At 42.3% G+C, this 17,960-nt stretch overlaps 1 protein-coding gene across 3 annotated transcripts in view; it reads right to left on the bottom strand.

Annotated features, from left to right (window-relative positions):
- EPB41L4B (erythrocyte membrane protein band 4.1 like 4B) overlaps positions 1-17,960 on the bottom strand; it is a 770,758-nt gene that overhangs the window by 516,563 nt on the left and 236,235 nt on the right. For all 3 annotated transcript variants that reach the window (XM_077491916.1, XM_077491917.1, XM_077491918.1), the window contains exon 7: positions 5,661-5,781. In XM_077491916.1, the coding sequence (XP_077348042.1) occupies positions 5,661-5,781 (121 nt within the window). The remainder of the gene's footprint in view (positions 1-5,660; positions 5,782-17,960) is intronic.

Below are 17,960 nucleotides of genomic sequence, written 5' to 3'. Positions count from 1 at the left end.
TATCGCCGGACCGGCTGCAAGATACTGGTACCGTATGATAGTTCTCTAAATTTGTCTATATCCCTCAGTTACATCCAAGTCTGTGGCAGAGACTTTAATGAAGTGTTCTACATCAAGTCTGTGGCAGAGACTATGCTTTACTTAAACACTCTATCGGCTGCTAGGCCTAGTGAGAGGAGGTCTATCCGGTAGCTGTGAGAATCCAGTTGTGAATGACAATTCTCTGGATTTCTATAGTGAGAGACTTCCTATAGAGAAGGAATTTGGTGTCGGACCTATCACTTCCGGTTACGGCCGAAACCGGAAGTCCGCGTCTGCTGCACACTCTGCTGTTTATGTCTATGTAAGTGTGGATTTTATCTTTTAATAAAATAAATTAGCTAATTACTACACATGAAAGCCCCTCTGTCTTCTTCCATCTTATACCGGTTGGACATCCTGGAGTTATTGGGAGGGCATGTACTACATAGCCATACAGTGAGATACTGACAGCGGTGGAGCAGTGTGACTGAATGAATAAGGAGCCAGCAGCTACTTTAATTACACACAGTGCCTATTTACCAGTTATTGGAGGTGAGAGGCTGGGGGAAATAGGTGGTGCACTCTTTAAGCACTGAAGTTTGCAGTGGATTGTCACTTTTGGGAAATGATTTCTACACTTTCTGCATGAACTTTATTTTTGCAAGTTTATCAGTCATCAGTGCACGTTTTTTTATGAACAATCACTTGTTTATATTGAATATTTAATCACTGGATTGTTTTTTTCACGTACTTGCACTTATATATATTTTTTGTACGTTCTTTTGCATTTGGAATATTTATGCAGATATAATTCTTTTTTGCACTATATATGCTGTATTTATCATGTAGTGGATAGTATTTTATTTGCACTATATTTTTATTTTTATTTTCTATTTTGGTAATATTACTCATTGTATATATATAAACACTTTTAGGTAGCGCCGCATTTTTATTTATATTTACTTTCCTATCTTTTGCAGTTCCAAAAGCACCTGAGTTTCCTTCCTAACCCTTTATTGAGAAGTGGTTTTACCTATTTTTTTTCAAATAAATATTCCAAAAAGAAGATCCAGTGTCAGTTTCTACAATTCTTTGGGCCATCTACCTCGGGAAACCCCTAGATGTACACGAGGTCAAGAAGGTATCAGTAAGTAGGGATGGCCGAACTGTTCGCCCGGCGGTCGGTTCGCGGCGAATTACGGCTGTTCGCGGTCCGCCCGTTCGGCGGACTATTGCCGCTGTTCGCCCGGCGGACTTACGTGTTTACTGTGTAAAAGAACTTTGACCTATGATGACACATCCATCATGGGGTACAGGACAGCCAATTGAGACATTACAGCACATGGACACTTGGACATTCCCCCTAACTTATAAATAGACCCGATCCGGCGGCCATTTTACATTCTTTCTTCTGTCACTATAGGGAGAGGTTGCTGTGTGGAGCAGGGAGAGACTGCAGTGACCCAAATTGCTAGCTATTAGGTCCACAAAAGTTCTTTTAAGGACTGATATGGTATAGGTGTAGTTCAGGATATAGGTTTGAGGCACTGCTATTCAAGTCATTGTTGCTGCAGATTGTCTTTTGTCAGGGCTGAGAGAGGGACAGATAGGATGCTGTGTGTTGCAGAGAGGGACAGTCCGTTTAATCATTAGCTGTTACTATTAGGTCCACAAAAGTCTTTTTCGGGACTGGTATGGTATAGTAGTACAGGATATAGTTTTGAGTGCTATACAAGTTATTGTTGCAGCAGCCTGTGTTTTGTCAGTTTAAATAGGGACAGACAGGAAGCTGTGTGTGGCAGTGAGGGACAGTCAGTTTAATCAGTAGCTGTTACTATTAGGTCCACAAAGGTCCTTTTCAGGACTGGTATGGTAATAGGCTTGTACACGCATAATATTCTTTCTTCCAAATATAGAAAGAATATTATACTTGACTGCTGCCCTTCTGCTGCAGTAGTCCTTTATCAGTATAGGGACTGAGGTAAAGTCTGCTAATCACAACCTACTAGTTCCACAAAGGTCCTTCTAAGGACTGGTAAGGTATAGCGTACTAGAGTATATAGGGTTGAGTGAGGTACAGTCTGCTAATCACAACCTACTAGTTTTACAAAGGTCCTTCTAAGGAATGGTAAGGTATAGCATACTAGAGTATATAGGGTTGAGTGAGGTACAGTCTGCTAATCCTTAAGGACTGGTATAGGTCCACAATATATAGGGTTGAGGTGCACTACTGCTGACTGCTGCCTTATTCTGCAGACGTCCTTTATCAGTATAGGGACTGTGGTACAGTCTGCTAATCACAACCTACTAGTTCCACAAAGGTCCTTCTAAGGACTGGTAAGGTATAGTGTACTACAGTATATAGGATTGAGTGAGGTACAGTCTGCTAATCACAAACTACTAGTTCCACAAAGGTCCTTAAGGACTGGTATAGGTGTACTATTTGGTGTGCAGTATATAGTTGTTTAATACACGTATAAAATACTTGCACATATAGAAAGCATAATATAGTGCGTTTCCACTGTGCAGCATTGTGACTGCTGAGCAGTTCTGTAGCGATACTACAAAGAGTGACAAACACAATCAAATAAAAAAGTATTGTAACTGGTGTGATAGACCAGTGGCCCCCAAAAACAATAGATTGAAGCGGGGTGTTATATACCTTCTTCCACATACATACTGCACTTCTGTAGAGAGTTTTGTCACAGGGTCATTTAAAAAATGACAGGCAGAGGAAGAGGCAGGCCCTTCCGCAGGGGTGGTAGGGTTAGGGCAGGAGCAACAGGCTTGAGCCAAAGTGGGAAATTGCAGAAGGTGCGTGCGATTACGTCAAAGGAAGCCACAGAATTGGTTGAGTGGCTCACTCAGCCTTACTCTTCTGCACCCTCTGCTGTACATATTATGAGGGGCTCCCACCATCCCTGTGCTATGCTGACTTCCTCCTGGGGCTGCTTACGGTGCAGGTGTCAGTGCTGTATATCACGGTGCTGGTGATCATCTCCTGCACCCTCTTCTTTGCCTACCCTGACCTTCCCTCGCCTCCATTGTCTCAAGAGTCCTGAATTGTCAGAATTTCACATATAAAAAAAGAATGCTTGTAGTTGTCGATCCCAGATTCACCCCATACATGTGTTATGTCATTGGCCATGTGGTGGGACTATGTGTGCACAGCTAGTAATTATTTTGTGGCTGCAAATATGACCTGTAGGTTTGTAAAGTTCACCATCCCTGTGCTGTGATAACTTCCTCCTGGGGCTGCTTATTATGAGGGGCTCCCACCATCCCTGTGCTATGCTCATTATGAGGGGCTCCCACCATCCCTGTGCTGTCCTGACTTCCTCCTGGGGCTGCTTATTATGAGGGGCTCCCACCATCCCTGTGCTATGCTCATTATGAGGGGCTCCCACCATCCCTGTGCTGTCCTGACTTCCTCCTGGGGCTGCTTATTATGAGGGGCTCCCACCATCCCTGTGCTATGCTCATTATGAGGGGCTCCCACCATCCCTGGGCTATGCCGACTTACTCCTGGGGCTGCTTACGGTGCAGGTGTCAGTGCTGTATATCACGGTGCTGGTGTCAGATCACTATCACGGTGCAGGTGTCATTGCTGTATGTCACGCTGCTGATGTCAGTGCTCTCTATCAAGGTGCTGGTGTCAGATCACTCTATCATCGTGCAGGTGTCATTGCTGTATGTCACGCTGCTGGTGATCATCTCCTGCACCCTCTTCTTTGCCTACCCTGACCCTCCCTCTCCTCCATTGCCTTCATGCGCTCCACAGTCCTGAATTGTCAGAATTTCACATATAAAAAAAAAAAAAAAAGAATGCTTGTAGTTGTCGATCCCAGATTCACCTCATACATGTGTTAGGTTATTGGCCATGTGGTGGGACTATGTGTGCACAGCTAGTAATTATTTTGTGGCTGCAAATTTGACCTGTAGGTTTGTAAAGTTCGCCTCCCATTGAAGTCAATGGGGCCCGCCGCGAACGTTACGGTTCGCAAACTATCGGCCGCGTTCGCGGTCCGCGAAACGTCCCGTCGGAAGTTCGTCCATCACTATCAGTAAGCCCAATAAAACCAGCAGCTCCTTCAGGGGTTAGTGCTACAAAAGTATTAAACTTAAACTCATTTTATGCCAGAAAATATGTAAGGATGTTTCAGAGCCACTAATCAAAATAATTTTACATCCTTACACTTTTGCTAATGCCCAATTTTTGGGCATTGGCCTTACTGCTAAATGATCCTTAACTTGGGGCCTGAGGGAACTTAGAGCTGTGTTTTATTCCAGTTCCTGGAATCTGACACCTGTCTACATAAAGGTCAATGCAGGACAAATATTACTAGAATACAGAAGCAGAACTAAAAATAGTTGGGGGGGCATTTGGTGCAAGGTTTCACACATGTCAGATTAGAAGCTGCAGCAAGTCAGATAGAGCCCTCTTGATTTTCTGGCTTGAGGTCATTTAGCATCGTCTAGCCCCTTCCTCCCCTGCCTTACTGTCCTTGGCCTACCCCTTTGATTCATTGAATTTGCATGCAGATTTTTTTGCCTAGAATCTCCCACTCTGTCAGGCTGATATTCACTCATCAGGGCATATAAATTCTTATAATTTGCATAACTCCAGTTAAAGCCACATCATTGCTGAGGGCTCTTAAGAGGAGTATGGAGACAGGGCACTGTGATATTTTTAGGAAGTTATGGTTGGCTCTTTTCTGTCCCCTACCACTAGCCATAACCTGAATGCTCCAAGACGCACATAGACCCATTGAGGATTTCCCAGATGTAAAATAAGAAATGCAATAAAAATGGAAATGTTGCATTTAAAAACTGTCATTAGCATTTTCATGAAGGGCAAGGGAGAACCAAAGGCAAAATACAAGCACATTAAAAACTTCAGATTTAAAGAAGTCTTACCAGAAGGTTGTAATACTTGTTAAATCCTCAAAGGGAACCAACTCACATCGCACTTGGTCCCATTCAAATCTGTGCAGGGGTTGCTGCGGTGTGTTGCCACATAGCTAGGCCTGCCTCCTGCCATCCAACAGGCCTGAACAATGGAGACTTCACTCTAGACTGACAGCACTAAAAAGTTATAAAAAAAGAACTAAAAAAAAAAAAGAGAGAGACTAGAGTATTATCTAGTGGCTTGTGTTGTGTGCTAGTTTTTGTGAATAACAGCTCTTCTGCAGCTGCTGATTTTCACAACCACACTTGCTCCTCCCCACTATCTGAATAACTGGTGGCTAGGACTGTCATTTCGGTCATTGGCAATGTTTATTTACAATAAATGTAGAGAATATCAGAGGGGAAATTACATAGCAGAACTGCAGAATTAAGAGGGGTTGGGGGCTTCACTGCTGGTTGTAACTCATGTGAATGCCCGTTGAGCTACAACCAGCAGACATAAAAATGTTTTTTTTTTTTTCTAAACCTCAGCACAGATTTGAACGGGGGCCAAATGCTATGTGCGTTGTGCACCCTGGGTAAGAGTTGTTCCTTGACGTTAATGAGCACAGAGATTTGGTATCAAAAGATCACCTTAAGGGTAACATTGTTTTGCCATAAAAAAAAAAAAAAAAAAAAAATCACCCTATACACGGACATTCAAGCCATTTTGAGAAATTAAATCCACATACCTACAGTCTCTCCACTTCTGGAAAATATCAAGCTCCATAGACTCAGTTTGATTTGGAATGAATCGAAATTCAGACACAAGTTCTGGTGTATGTTCTGATGGTTCACACTCACCAAGTTCCGCTGAAAAATAAGATAAATTACATTTACAATATAATATATTTACATTTAAAATGTCAGAGATCCCTTTTCTCTTGAAATATTGAGTGAGCGATAATATAAAAAAATAAAATAAAAAAAACACATACACATCACTGCAGTTGCTGTCCAAGACTGAGTATTTTTTTTACACATAGAACTAATGACTATATTGTCACTTGCTTTCTTAGGCCTCATGCACACAGGACGATTTACTGCCGCTTTTAGCAGCGTCAGGCTTTTTTTTTTTTTTTTTTTTTTACAGCTTCAAAAATGCCTCTCCATGTTATTCTGTGTCCATACACACATAGGCTTTTAGAAGCTTTTAGTGGCATAGGCGTTTAGAAGCTGTAAAAAATAAAAATAAAACAGGGCCAGCATGTTCTGAAGCAGCAGTGTTTTGGCAGAAAAAACACTGACAGTTTCTAAACACTACTAAACTCTGCTAAGGAATGATGTCCAGCGTTTTTTTTTTTTTTTAGAGGTTTTTTTGTTTTTTTATGCAGAGGCTGCCAGCGACCTTAATAACCAGTGAATATCTGGTTATTAAGGAGCAGGCTGCCACATTCTTAACAAGGGATGAGTCATCAGCTGTCAGCGGCCATTTGGGTCTGGTATGGATTTTAACTACTTCAGATCCGTGCTATAGCTGAATGACGGCTACAGCGCGGACCTGCTTTGCTGGGAGTACGTCTATTGACGACCTTCTGTGCCAGAGTGGCCTCTCTATGAGACTCGCGGGATCACAGATCGGAGTAAGGGGTCAATCCCAACCTCTTACCACATGATCAGATGTCAGTCAATAACAGCTGATCATGTGATGTCATCAGAGCCAGTAATCGGCTATTTTTTCTCCTCGCACTGACAGCATGAGGAGAAAAAAAAAGCCAATCACCGGCGGCTGTGAGAGGGACATTAGTCCCGATCACAGCAAGCTGCCGCCAGATCCTCAGTGCCCACCTGTGCCCCCTGCCAGTGCCACCTAGAAATAGGCAACAGTGCCACCCTTCAGTGCCTAAACAGTGCTGCACATCAGTGCCATCAGTGGTACCTATCAGTGCCCATCCATGCCACCCATTCATACCACCCATCCGAGGCCATCTTATCCGTGCCCATCAGTGCTGCCTATCAGTGCAGCCTATCAGTGCCCACCAGTGCAGCCTCATCAGCGTATATCAATGAAGGAGAACAATTTCCTGTTTGCAAAAATGTCTTTTTTTTCAACATTTTCCATGTACAATGTACTCCTACTCATTCACATAGGGGAGGGGGCCGGGATATCTGGGGTACCCCCTTGTTAAAGGGGGCTTCCAGATTCCGATAAGCCACCTGCCCAGAGACCTCCACGACCACCGTCCATGTTGTGGGGAAGAGGCCCCCCTGCCCCAAAGCTTCCCCCCCATGTTGAGGGCATACAGCCTGCTAAGGTTAAGGAGGGAGGCGCTCTCTTGTCATCGTTCCCCCCCCCCCCCTTTTCTGGCCTGCTTGAATAACGGTCTGGTATGGATTTTGATGCGCCCCATACCGTTTTTTTTTTTTGTTTTTTTTACATTTTGGTTCCCCTTAAAATCCATAACAAACCCAAAGGGCCTGGTTGCTGCTCCATTCTTCTGTTATCAGCATTATCACTTATTATTATGATTTATTATGATTATCATTATCTGACAACCAGCCTGAAATTTCTGTCAGGATGGGTGCTATAAATAGATTAGCAGAGAGCTGGTCTATTCACAGCACAGCTTTGCACATGCCTTCCTTCTGCCTATATTGTGGGGGGGGGGGGGGGAGGGTTGCCTTTCCTCCAATCAGCTGTCACACAGTGTATGCCAAGACTTCACTCCCAGTTCTGAACAGGAAGAGAACATTTCTAACACGATGTGCACCTACTAAAGAATATAGCAAGCCGGAGACAGCAGATATACATATATATGTAGGGAAATTTGTTTAATCTCTGTGTATCATCTGAGGCTGTTCACTTCAGTGGATATATGTGAGGATTTAAATCCATTTTAAGTCGGTGTGAGACAGCTGCAGCAACACAGATGCTGCAGCATCACGGCAGGTATAGATGTCTTCTTTAAAAGCCTACACATATATTTTTCCTACCATATTCAGCTATAATTATTAAATTAATTCAGCCCATCACTACTGTTCAAAAAGCGTTTTTAGTGGGGTTTTAAACTTCACCAGCACAATTGTCTTATCTGATCAAGCCCTAGAAATATGATTGGAGTGGCTCTAAATGCAGGAAGTTTTTTTTACCTGAATTACATTCTCTGCATTAAGGTAAAAAAATAAAAATAATACTTCTGTGTGCAGCTCCCCCTAACCCTCCCTTATCCTTACCAGGCGCCATTGGCTCCTGCTGCCGTCAATCACAGCCAGTAAGGAGGGACGGGATTGAACCGCACTGTGTCGGTGTGTTAACTGACGGAGCACAGCTTGGGAGTGAGCCAACATGAATGCCCCCATAGCAACCGGCTTACTATGAGGGGAATTCAGCAAGAGGGATGAGCCAGGAGCACCAGTGGGGCCTAGAAGAGGAGAATTGGGGCTGCTCTGTGTAAAACCATTGCACAGAGCAAGTAGTTATACCAGGTTTATTTTATTTTTTTATGTTTTTAAAATTAACAATTATTTTAAGTCACCCCCTGTAACTGACCACCCTTTAGCGTGTGTTATTCCCAACACATGAAAGCTATGATTAGGAGAAGTGGTGATATGAAGCATAAAGCAAAGATAAATCACAGGGTGATTTCTATTTAAAGTGGCTGTAAAGCAAGAAGTTTTTTTTTACCCCAATGTATCCTCTGCATTAAAGTAGAACTAAAGACAAAACCTTTTTTTATTTTTTATTGTGGGTCGAGTGTAGGGAGATCAAAACACCCATCAGATTTTATTGCTGGCTGTGGCCCTGTTAAGGAGAGTCATCTTCTCCATTTGTCCCTTTTACCATGATCGCCAAAGTAAAGAAAATCCCATATTTTGGTTTGTCTCTAGAAAAGTAATAGAGGGGACATCTTCTCTTATGATGAAAAAAAAATGCCTATAGTTCTGCTTTAAGGTAAAAAAAATCTCCTTGTGTGTGCAGTCCTCTTCTCCCCTGCATACTTGAGCCCGATCTCGATCCAAGAACAGTGGCTCTCAGAGCTGTCTCTCCTCACTGGGCATGTAGGCAGCAGCGGGAGCCATTGGCAGTGAGCAACACGTTTATAATCATTTTAATTTTGTATATTTCCACATTATTTTGCCTATGCAGACACAAGGGAAATATTGTTCTACCTCCTTAACCACTTGCCCACTGGGCACTTAAACACCCTTCCTGCCCAGACCAATTTTCAGCTTTCGATGCTCTCACACTTTGAATGACAAATTACTCAGTCATGCAACACTGTACCCAAATGTATTTTTTGTCCTTTTTTCCCCACAAATAGAGCTTTCTTTTGGTGGTATTTGATCACCTCTGGGGTTTTAATTTTTTGCGCAATAAATGAAAAAAGACCGAAAATTTTTAAAAAAACGCATATTTCTTTGTTTCTGTGACAAAATTATGCTTCATAAATTTTGGCCACAATTTATACTGCTACATATCTTTGGTAAAAATAACCCAAATTAGTGGATATTATTTGGTCTTTGTGAAAGTTAGAGAGTCTACAAGCTGTGGTGCGAATCATACAAAATTGATCACATCTGATGTACTGGTGGTCTCACTTCTTGCGAGCCAAACAAGTCAGAAAAGTACAAATACCCCCCAAATTACAGCTTTTTGGAAAGTAGACATTCCAAGGTATTTAGTAAGAGGCATGGTGAGCTTTTTGATGTTGTCGTCATTTTTTCCCACAATTCTTTGCAAAATTAAGATTTTTTTTATTTTATTTTTTCACCCCACAAAATTGTCATTGTAATAGGTTATTTCTCTCACATGGCATGTGTATACCACAAATGACACCCCAAAAAAATTCTGCTACTCCTCCTGAGTATTACAATACCACATGTGTGGGACTTTTTCACAGCCACTTAGAGAGACCCAACATGCAGGGAGCACCATCACGTGTTCTAGAAGCATAAATTACACATCTAACTTGTTGATTACCTATTACACTTTTAAAGGCCCTGGAGCACCAGGACAATGACATGTGACACTGATGACAGATGGCACTGATGACAGATGGCACTGATGACAGATGGCACTAATATGTGGCACTGATGAAAGATGGCACTAATACGTGGCACCGATGACGCGTGACACTGATGACAGATGGCACTAATACGTGGCACCGATGATAGATGGCACTAATACGTGGCACCGATGACATGTGACACTGATGACAGATGGCACTGATAAGTGGCATTGATGACTCGTGACACTGACAGGTGGCACTGACAGATGGCACTGATACGTGGCACTGATGATTGATGGCACTAATATGTGGCACTGATGACAGATGGCACTGTGGCACTGATGACACGTGGCACTGACAGATGGCACTGGGGACAGATAGCACTAACAGGTGGCACTGGGGGCAGGTGGCACTGGGGGAAGGATGGCACTTACTTTTTTTTTTTTTACTTACGGACGCTGCAGCCGTTCATCTCTCCCTTCTCACACGCTGTCTGTGTGAGGAGGGAGAGCGGCACTGAGAGATGATCTCATGTGTTCACATCTCTCACTGGACACGCCCATCGCGCTGTAAACAGTCGCTGTGAGTGCCCGTTTACAGCGATCTGTGACTGGCTGTGTCCGAGGGACACGGGCAGCACAGAACTTCCCCGATGCGCACTCCCGGGAGCGCGCATTGCAGAAGTAAACAGGAGGATGTCCAGGGATGGCCTCCCGGCAGTTAGCATCCACTCTGTAGCTGTCTTTCGGCTATAGGGCGGGCGCGAAGCGGTTAACCATTTACCTGAATTCCTTAAAATTTTACTATTTCCTCAAACATTTCCAATAATAACTCAATTACATAAAACCTAGCAGAATCTAATCTATTAAAAGTAAACTTGTTAAGAGAAGAACATTTGGCCATTTCTGATCCCTTTCGGAAAATGCTAGCCCCCTGGAACTTATGCTCACCTTTTGGATTTAACACATTCTGAGGGACTGTCATGGAACAAGTTTACAGAAAAGGCAAGTCAGGGAAAAGGTCATAAGGCCAATGAAGGTTAGTGTCTCAAGTATGGAATCAAAATTCAAATAGAGCCAGGCAACTAGCATTATCAGAAGGAAAGGTCAGCACTGGCAGCTTTCATGTCCTTCTCATCACAGGTTTCTTTTAACCCCTTCCAAATCACAATTGGTAGGGTTGGCAATACATTATACAACTTTCCTTTAGATTTAACAGAACTATATGATAAAAACCTAAACGCTTTCAATTATAATCCAACCAGGCAAGCCCTTGCACTAAATAGTTGAAGGTAAATCTAAAGGAAATTGAATAAGAAAATTGTATAATGTAGGGCCAGATTATTTTTTGAATTGTGAGTGCAACCTGTTGATTGTTATTTTTTTTTTTTTTTTTTCCATTCAAAATTTTTTATTAGAAATAGATAATGGTCACAGTAACAGAGCACGTAACGTGCGTGCAAAATCAGTACAGTCCAACACATAGCACATATTAAAACATGTCACAAATATTATGCGTCCGAGTACAACATATTTCCAGGTTGAGTTTCCGGAGCAGAACCTACTCACACCATGGGAAGGTCTAACCTTCTGCTATCATGTATAAAGTAGCTCTTCCCTTTCCATCCAATCAGCTGTCATAGTGTTTTTAACATGTCGCACTGGAATGGTCTAAGTAAAGGATCTTCTGTCAAGTCTAAGAAGAAAAGTAGGGTTCTGTTCCAAAGCAAGTCAGTCATCTCACGCGAGGTCGTTTGTGGGCAAATTGGTAGACCGTCCAAATTATTATAGTCTACTGGAAGTGAAAAATGAGTATTGAGTAAGTATGAAGGGTTATCTACGTAGGTAGAAGAGGGGGGGGGGGGGTAAAGAGACAGAGGGGTATAAGAGGAGGGGAGGGTGTAGGGGATATGATTGCCTCTCCGGCTTCCGCCGTTCATAGCACGTGGGCCCAGTTTATCTGGGTCTCTGTGTTGCTTGCGATGCAGATGGGATCGAGTAGATCCCAGTCCGTCTTAGCCTAGGAGGAGGAGGGGTATTGTCCATGTGGTCACCTAAAGATAGTGTGCGGGTCACAAGAAACTGGACTTTAATGTGGCTGATATCTCTCTGAGTTTGTGAAATCTCTCCATTGTCCCCAAGTTCTGGCAAACTTATGTGGGGTATCTTTCGCAATGTGAATTAGCTCTTCCATTTCTGCCATCTTCTCGATGAGTTTAAACCATTCTGAAACAGAAGGGGTATCCAGGGAACCCCAGTGAGCTGGTACGCATAATTTGGCTGCGTTAAGCAGGTGCATAGACAGAGATTTTTTGTAAACTAGAGCAGGTATATCAGAATGGTGCAGAAGAAATCTCTCAGGCGAGTAGTCTAGCTGGGTATTCGTGATTTGGGATATGGTGGTGTTAACTAGCATCCAAAAGGTCTGTAATCTGGGGCAAGACCACCAGACATGAAGGAATGTGCCTCTCTCAATGTTGCATCTCCAGAACCTGTCCGTGATCTCTCTGTTGTATTTGTTTACCAAAGCTGGTGTCCTGTACCACCTTGAGATTGTCTTATAGTTGTTTTCCTGTGTTGTGACATTAAGTGATGCTTTGTGGGCGATTAGGAAAATCTTCTCCCAGTGTTCCTCTGTCAATTCCATCTGCAAGTCTCTCTCCCATGCCCTGCATGCTGTCCCCTCTTTCGGTGAGATCGAGGACAAAAGAAGTGAGTATGTATTTGAGATTACATGCTGTTGCGGCGTGGTTTGGGAGCAAAGACTCTCGAATGGGGTAAGTGAGCGTCCAAGTGAGTTGTCTAAATTTGTCGTTAGGAGGAAGTGACGGATTTGGAAGTAAACCCAATAGGGGAGGGGGTCTGCTTCAGGAGTCTTGGGAATTGCCTCGCGTTCTAATAATTTGCCCCTTTGGAAAAATTGATGGGCCTGTACGTCCGGATATGGCCAGCTGTTCCTGAGAAAGTGGGTGGACATTCCCGGTTGGAAGTCCGGATTTAGCCTAACCGGGGTGAGAGGACCCGGGTTTGAGGAGATCTTGCCTCCTTTGACTGCTTCTCTGAAACTAAATAACGTTGCGCTGATGAGAGGGTGTTCTTTTAGTGTCTTGGGGATGCAGTGCGGGGGTATCCAAGGGGTACTTTTGATTTGGAGCTCCGTCAGGGAGTCTTCTAGTTTCACCCAGTCTTTAGTATCGTTGTGAACCGCCCAATCATCTACTCTACATAGGTGGCTGGCTCGTGCATATTGTGTGAGGTCCGGTAGACCGATGCCCCCCTTTTGTTTTGGTTTGGTAAGTTGAGAATAACTAATTCTGGGGCGTTTGTGGTGCCAGAGAAAATTTTGGGTCAGCCTTCTCATTACTTGGAAAAAGGAACGAGGGAGTTTAATGGGTATTGTTTGGAATAAGTATAGAACTCGAGGAAGGACATTCATTTTCAATATAGCAGCTCGGCCAAACCATGAAAAATGTGATTTGTCCCAGCTGCGCAAGTCTGAAGCAATAGCTTGAGTAAGTGGGCCAAAGTTCCTCGCGTAAAGGTCTGACAGGTGCGAGGGGAGTTGAATCCCTAGATATCTAATTGAATCGTGTTTCCATATGAATGGAAAGTTATTCTGGCATAGGGTGACTACGTCTTGCGGGAGGGATATATTGAGGGCATGGGATTTAGAGAAATTAATTTTTAAATTGGAAATACGATGGAACAGGTCGAATTCTTTTAGTAGATTGGGAATGGAGGTTAGGGGGTCTCTGAGGAACAGTAATATATCGTCCGCAAAAGCCGCCAACTTGTATGAGTGGTCAGCAATGGGTATCCCCTTGATGTTGTCGTTCGCCCTTATGCTATTTAGAAGGGGCTCAAGCGTGAGGATGAACAGTATAGGGGAAAGGGGGCATCCCTGTCTCGTCCCATTGCGGACGGGGAAGGCGTCTGACAGGTGGCCGTTGACTCTAATTCTCGCCGTTGGGGAGGAGTATAGAGATAAGATGTAGTTCAACATGTGGGTAGGAATACCCAGGTGACGTAAGGTAATTTCCAGGTAGTCCCAGGCCAGCCTGTCAAACGCCTTCTCCGCGTCCAGGGAAAGGAAGAAGCCTTTCATCTTGCTAGAGGATAGACAGTGGTGAATGTTAATTGCCTTGATGGTGTTGTCCCTAGCCTCGCGACCAGGGACAAATCCCACCTGGTCCTTTCCAATCCATGAGGGTAGGAGGGGGAGGAGACGGTTGGCTAGGATTTTCGAGAATAGCTTCAGGTCTACATTTAGTAGCGAGATTGGTCTGTAATTTGAGACCGAGGTGGCATCTTTGCCCTCCTTGTGTATGACCGTTATGTGTGCTGCAAGCGTGTCAGTGGGTGGGGAAGGAGAGGTGGCTAGGGAATTGAGGGCCGCTAGAAGCGGGGTATTGAGTATATCAGGGAAAGTTCTATAATATGGGGCTGACAAACCATCCGGGCCAGGACTTTTGCCCGGTTTCAGTTGATTGATTGCCCTTTTCAATTCCTCCTCAGTAATAGATCTGTTAAGGTCACTGGCCGTCTCATCAGAAATTGGGGAAGGCCCAAATTTTCGTAAAAACTTCTTAATTAAGGCTTCTCTATCTTTATTTCCCGGTAGGATAGCTTGTTGCCCCGAAATATGATAAAGCTTCCTATAGTATTGTTCAAATTGGGCCGCTATATCTACAGACGACGTGTAAGAAACGCCCGCATGATCCTTTATGGTGTGGACTGTGGTATTGGATTTCTTTGAGTGTATGGCCCTGGCTAATAGTCTCCCGCTCTTATTGCCCTGTTCGTAAAAGAGTTTCTGTGTTAAGATAAATTTACGTCTGGTTTTGCAATTAAGCAGGTCAAGGAGTTGTTGTCTAGTATCCGTGAGGGCCAGAAGAGTATCCTAAGCCTGCGATTGCTTATGTGCACGTTCTAGTCGTTTAATTTTACTAATCAGGTCATTAATAATCCCTGTGTGAGCTTGTTTCCGAATAGCTTTGAGGGTCATAAACTCGCCTCTGATCACACATTTATGTGCTTCCCAGATCGTAAAGGGGGATAGGTCCGGGCCAGTGTTATCTCTGAAGTAGTTGGTAAGGCTTGTTTTACTGTTGATTGTAATCATACAATAATACATAATAATTTGATGAGTTTTTTTTGAGAGCAAAATCAAACAATTGCAGAAAACAATAAAACACACATAATTGATAGTGGTCTTTAAAGGAAAAAATAACAGTGTTGGAAAGACTGACACTACACAATAATCAAGCCAGAATAGGGAAAAACGGCATCACTGGTGGTTGTGACATTAAAAGATAATTAGCTTCCTTCACAAATAAACAAAGATGTTTCTTTGCAATCTGCAATTCAATGGATGTGCTATTTGGCACAGTCCTCACATGTTGCAAGCCGCAGTTGCATTCGTCAGGGAATTGTGTCCCTCTGTAGCTATTACAAGAGCTGAATATACCTTCCCTTCTGACAAAGCCATCAGCCAGTATTCAGTACCCAACATCTTTTGAGAAAGGTCCAACAAAATGAAGGTTTTATTTAAAAAACGATATGCTTGTATTACCTTGGTATCACCACAGTTGATAAAGGACTCCAATTATTTAGCAAAATATATTTCTATCTATGAAAACACTAAGAAATAAGAATTTTGGCGTAAAGACTTCAATGAGGTGTGAAATTGTCAAAAGAAAATCTACTTAGATGAAACATTTGTCTCTTAATAGCTACCATGGAAACAAAAAATATTCCTTTTATTTATATTAACTGTCGGTTATTCTGTACAAAAATATGCCATATAACCTATAAAATTATGTACAGATCATAGGGATTTAAGATTTTGCCATTATAAACATGAGTGTTTCCTTTGTTTCTTCTATCTTGCATTTGCATGGCCTTCAATTTTTTTTGATGAGGAGACAGTATGGACTTAATGTACTTGTATTAAAAATAAAATATAATAGAAAGGAGAGGGTATCAAGTATCTGAGGAATTGGAGTTTCCTTATTTCTTGTGTTAACATGCCTGAAACAAGAGCCAAATACACATTCACATATAATTCACTTTAGAGACCAATAGCAAATATATGGACACCCACTGTATTAAGAGAAAGCCATTGGGTAATCCAATCTCTTTGCTCAAGCACAACATAAAAAAAAAAAGTGTCAAACGTTCAAAACATAAGAAAATAGCAACATATACTGTAATTTTGTCACAGATGATGGGATACAACTGCCATGTGCTCCTATGCATAATGACAGGTATACAACATTACAAAGAACTACAAACCAAGTAAATCCTGGCTATATCAAAAAAATATAATCTGAACAGGTTGTTAGTAGAATTAGAGGCTAAAGCAAACATTTAACATTCTGAAGTCATAGCACTTACACAGCAGTCTGAGTGTCCTCTCATTATCACCTACTAAGTTGACCAGTAGGTCCATTGATTTCCATTTCCTGTAACAAGGTAACAACCAGAATTGCCAACCTACCAGACTGAAATTCACTGACCCAACACCTAAAATTTACTGGCACAGACAAGTTTTTACTGGCATTTTCCAAGTTACAAAATTACAGTTTTAAGTACAAATTTCAGTACATAATCTATAAACAAGTACAATATGTAATTAGCAATGTGGTTTAAGATAGACATTAAAGGTACAAAAATATATTTCTTATGGTATTTTCTATGTAGGGCAGGTTAATATAACCCATCACATTTTGTCAGCTATGTCTAACTGGAGAGATTTAATTTCTGTTCCATAGCCACCGCAGAAAATGAGGGGAAATCCCTGGTAGTCCCAGAATCACCAAAATTGATGTCCCCAATTCTAAAGACCTCCTGTCTCCATCCCTCCCTCACCTCCTGTCTCCATCACTCCATTCCTCTTTCACCTCCTGTCTCCATCACGCTGTCTTGACGAATTACGCCATTTCTGTCTCTCTGACCCATCCCTCCATGCCTTGCTTCATCCCTTCATCCATCCATCTGTCACCCAATCTATACCTCCATCCCTTACTCTTTCCATCTCTCTGTCCATCCCCTTCCCTCATCATGCCACCACTCTGCTTTTCCATTATAAAACAAATAAAAATACTCAGACATTCCAACCTGCAAAACCTAATTTCAGGGAAGTGGCAAACTCATTTCAGGGAGGTGGGTGCAGAAGAAAAGTGTGGCGTGTACAGCATGGGTAGAATGTGCAGGATGGTGTCAGTAGGGCAGTGGACAGTGTCAGTAGTTCTCTAAATTGAAAAAAAATAAAAATAAAGAACTACTGACACTGTCCACTTCCCTTCTGACATTGCCCACTGCCATTCTGACACCCCCCACTGCCCTCTGATGCCATCCACTGGCCTCCAAAAAGTATTTTGAAAAAAAAAAAATTAACCACTTGACCACTGGGCACTTAAACACCCTTAATAACCAGACCAATTTTCAGCTTTCGGTGCTCTCACATTTTGAATGACAATTACTCAGTCATGCAACACTGGACCTATATGACATTTTTTGTCCTTTTTTTCCACACAAATGGAGCTTTCTTTTGGTGGTATTTAATCACCGCTCTGTTTTTTATTTTTTGTGCTATAAAAGAAAAAATACAGAAAATTCTGTAAAAAAAATTAATTTTTCTTTGTTTCTGTTATAAAATTTAGCAGATTAGTAATTTTTTCTTCATAAATTTTGGCCAAAATTTATACTACTACATATCTTTGGTAAAAATAAGTACAAATTGGTGGATATTATTTGGTCTTTGTGAAAGTTATAGAGTCCACAAGCTATGGTGCCAATATCTGAAAATTGATCACACCTGAAGTACTGAAGGCCTATTTCAATTCTTGAGACCCTAACATGCCAGAAAAGTACAAATACCCCCCAAATGACCCCTTTTTGGAAAGAAGACATTCCAAGGTATTTAGTAAGAGGCATGATGAGTTTTTTGAAGTTGTCATTTTTTCCCACAATTCTTTGCAAAAAAAGATTTTTTTACTTTTTTTTTTTCACAAAATTGTCATATCAGTTTATTTCTCACACA

This window comes from Lithobates pipiens, unplaced genomic scaffold (assembly GCF_037356315.1).
Source record: "Lithobates pipiens isolate NorthernLeopardFrog02 unplaced genomic scaffold, aLitPip1_a1.2 Scaffold_19, whole genome shotgun sequence".
Taxonomy (NCBI): domain Eukaryota; kingdom Metazoa; phylum Chordata; class Amphibia; order Anura; family Ranidae; genus Lithobates; species Lithobates pipiens.
Note: the sequence above shows the minus strand (reverse complement) of the source record. Positions and strands in the feature narration are given on the sequence as shown.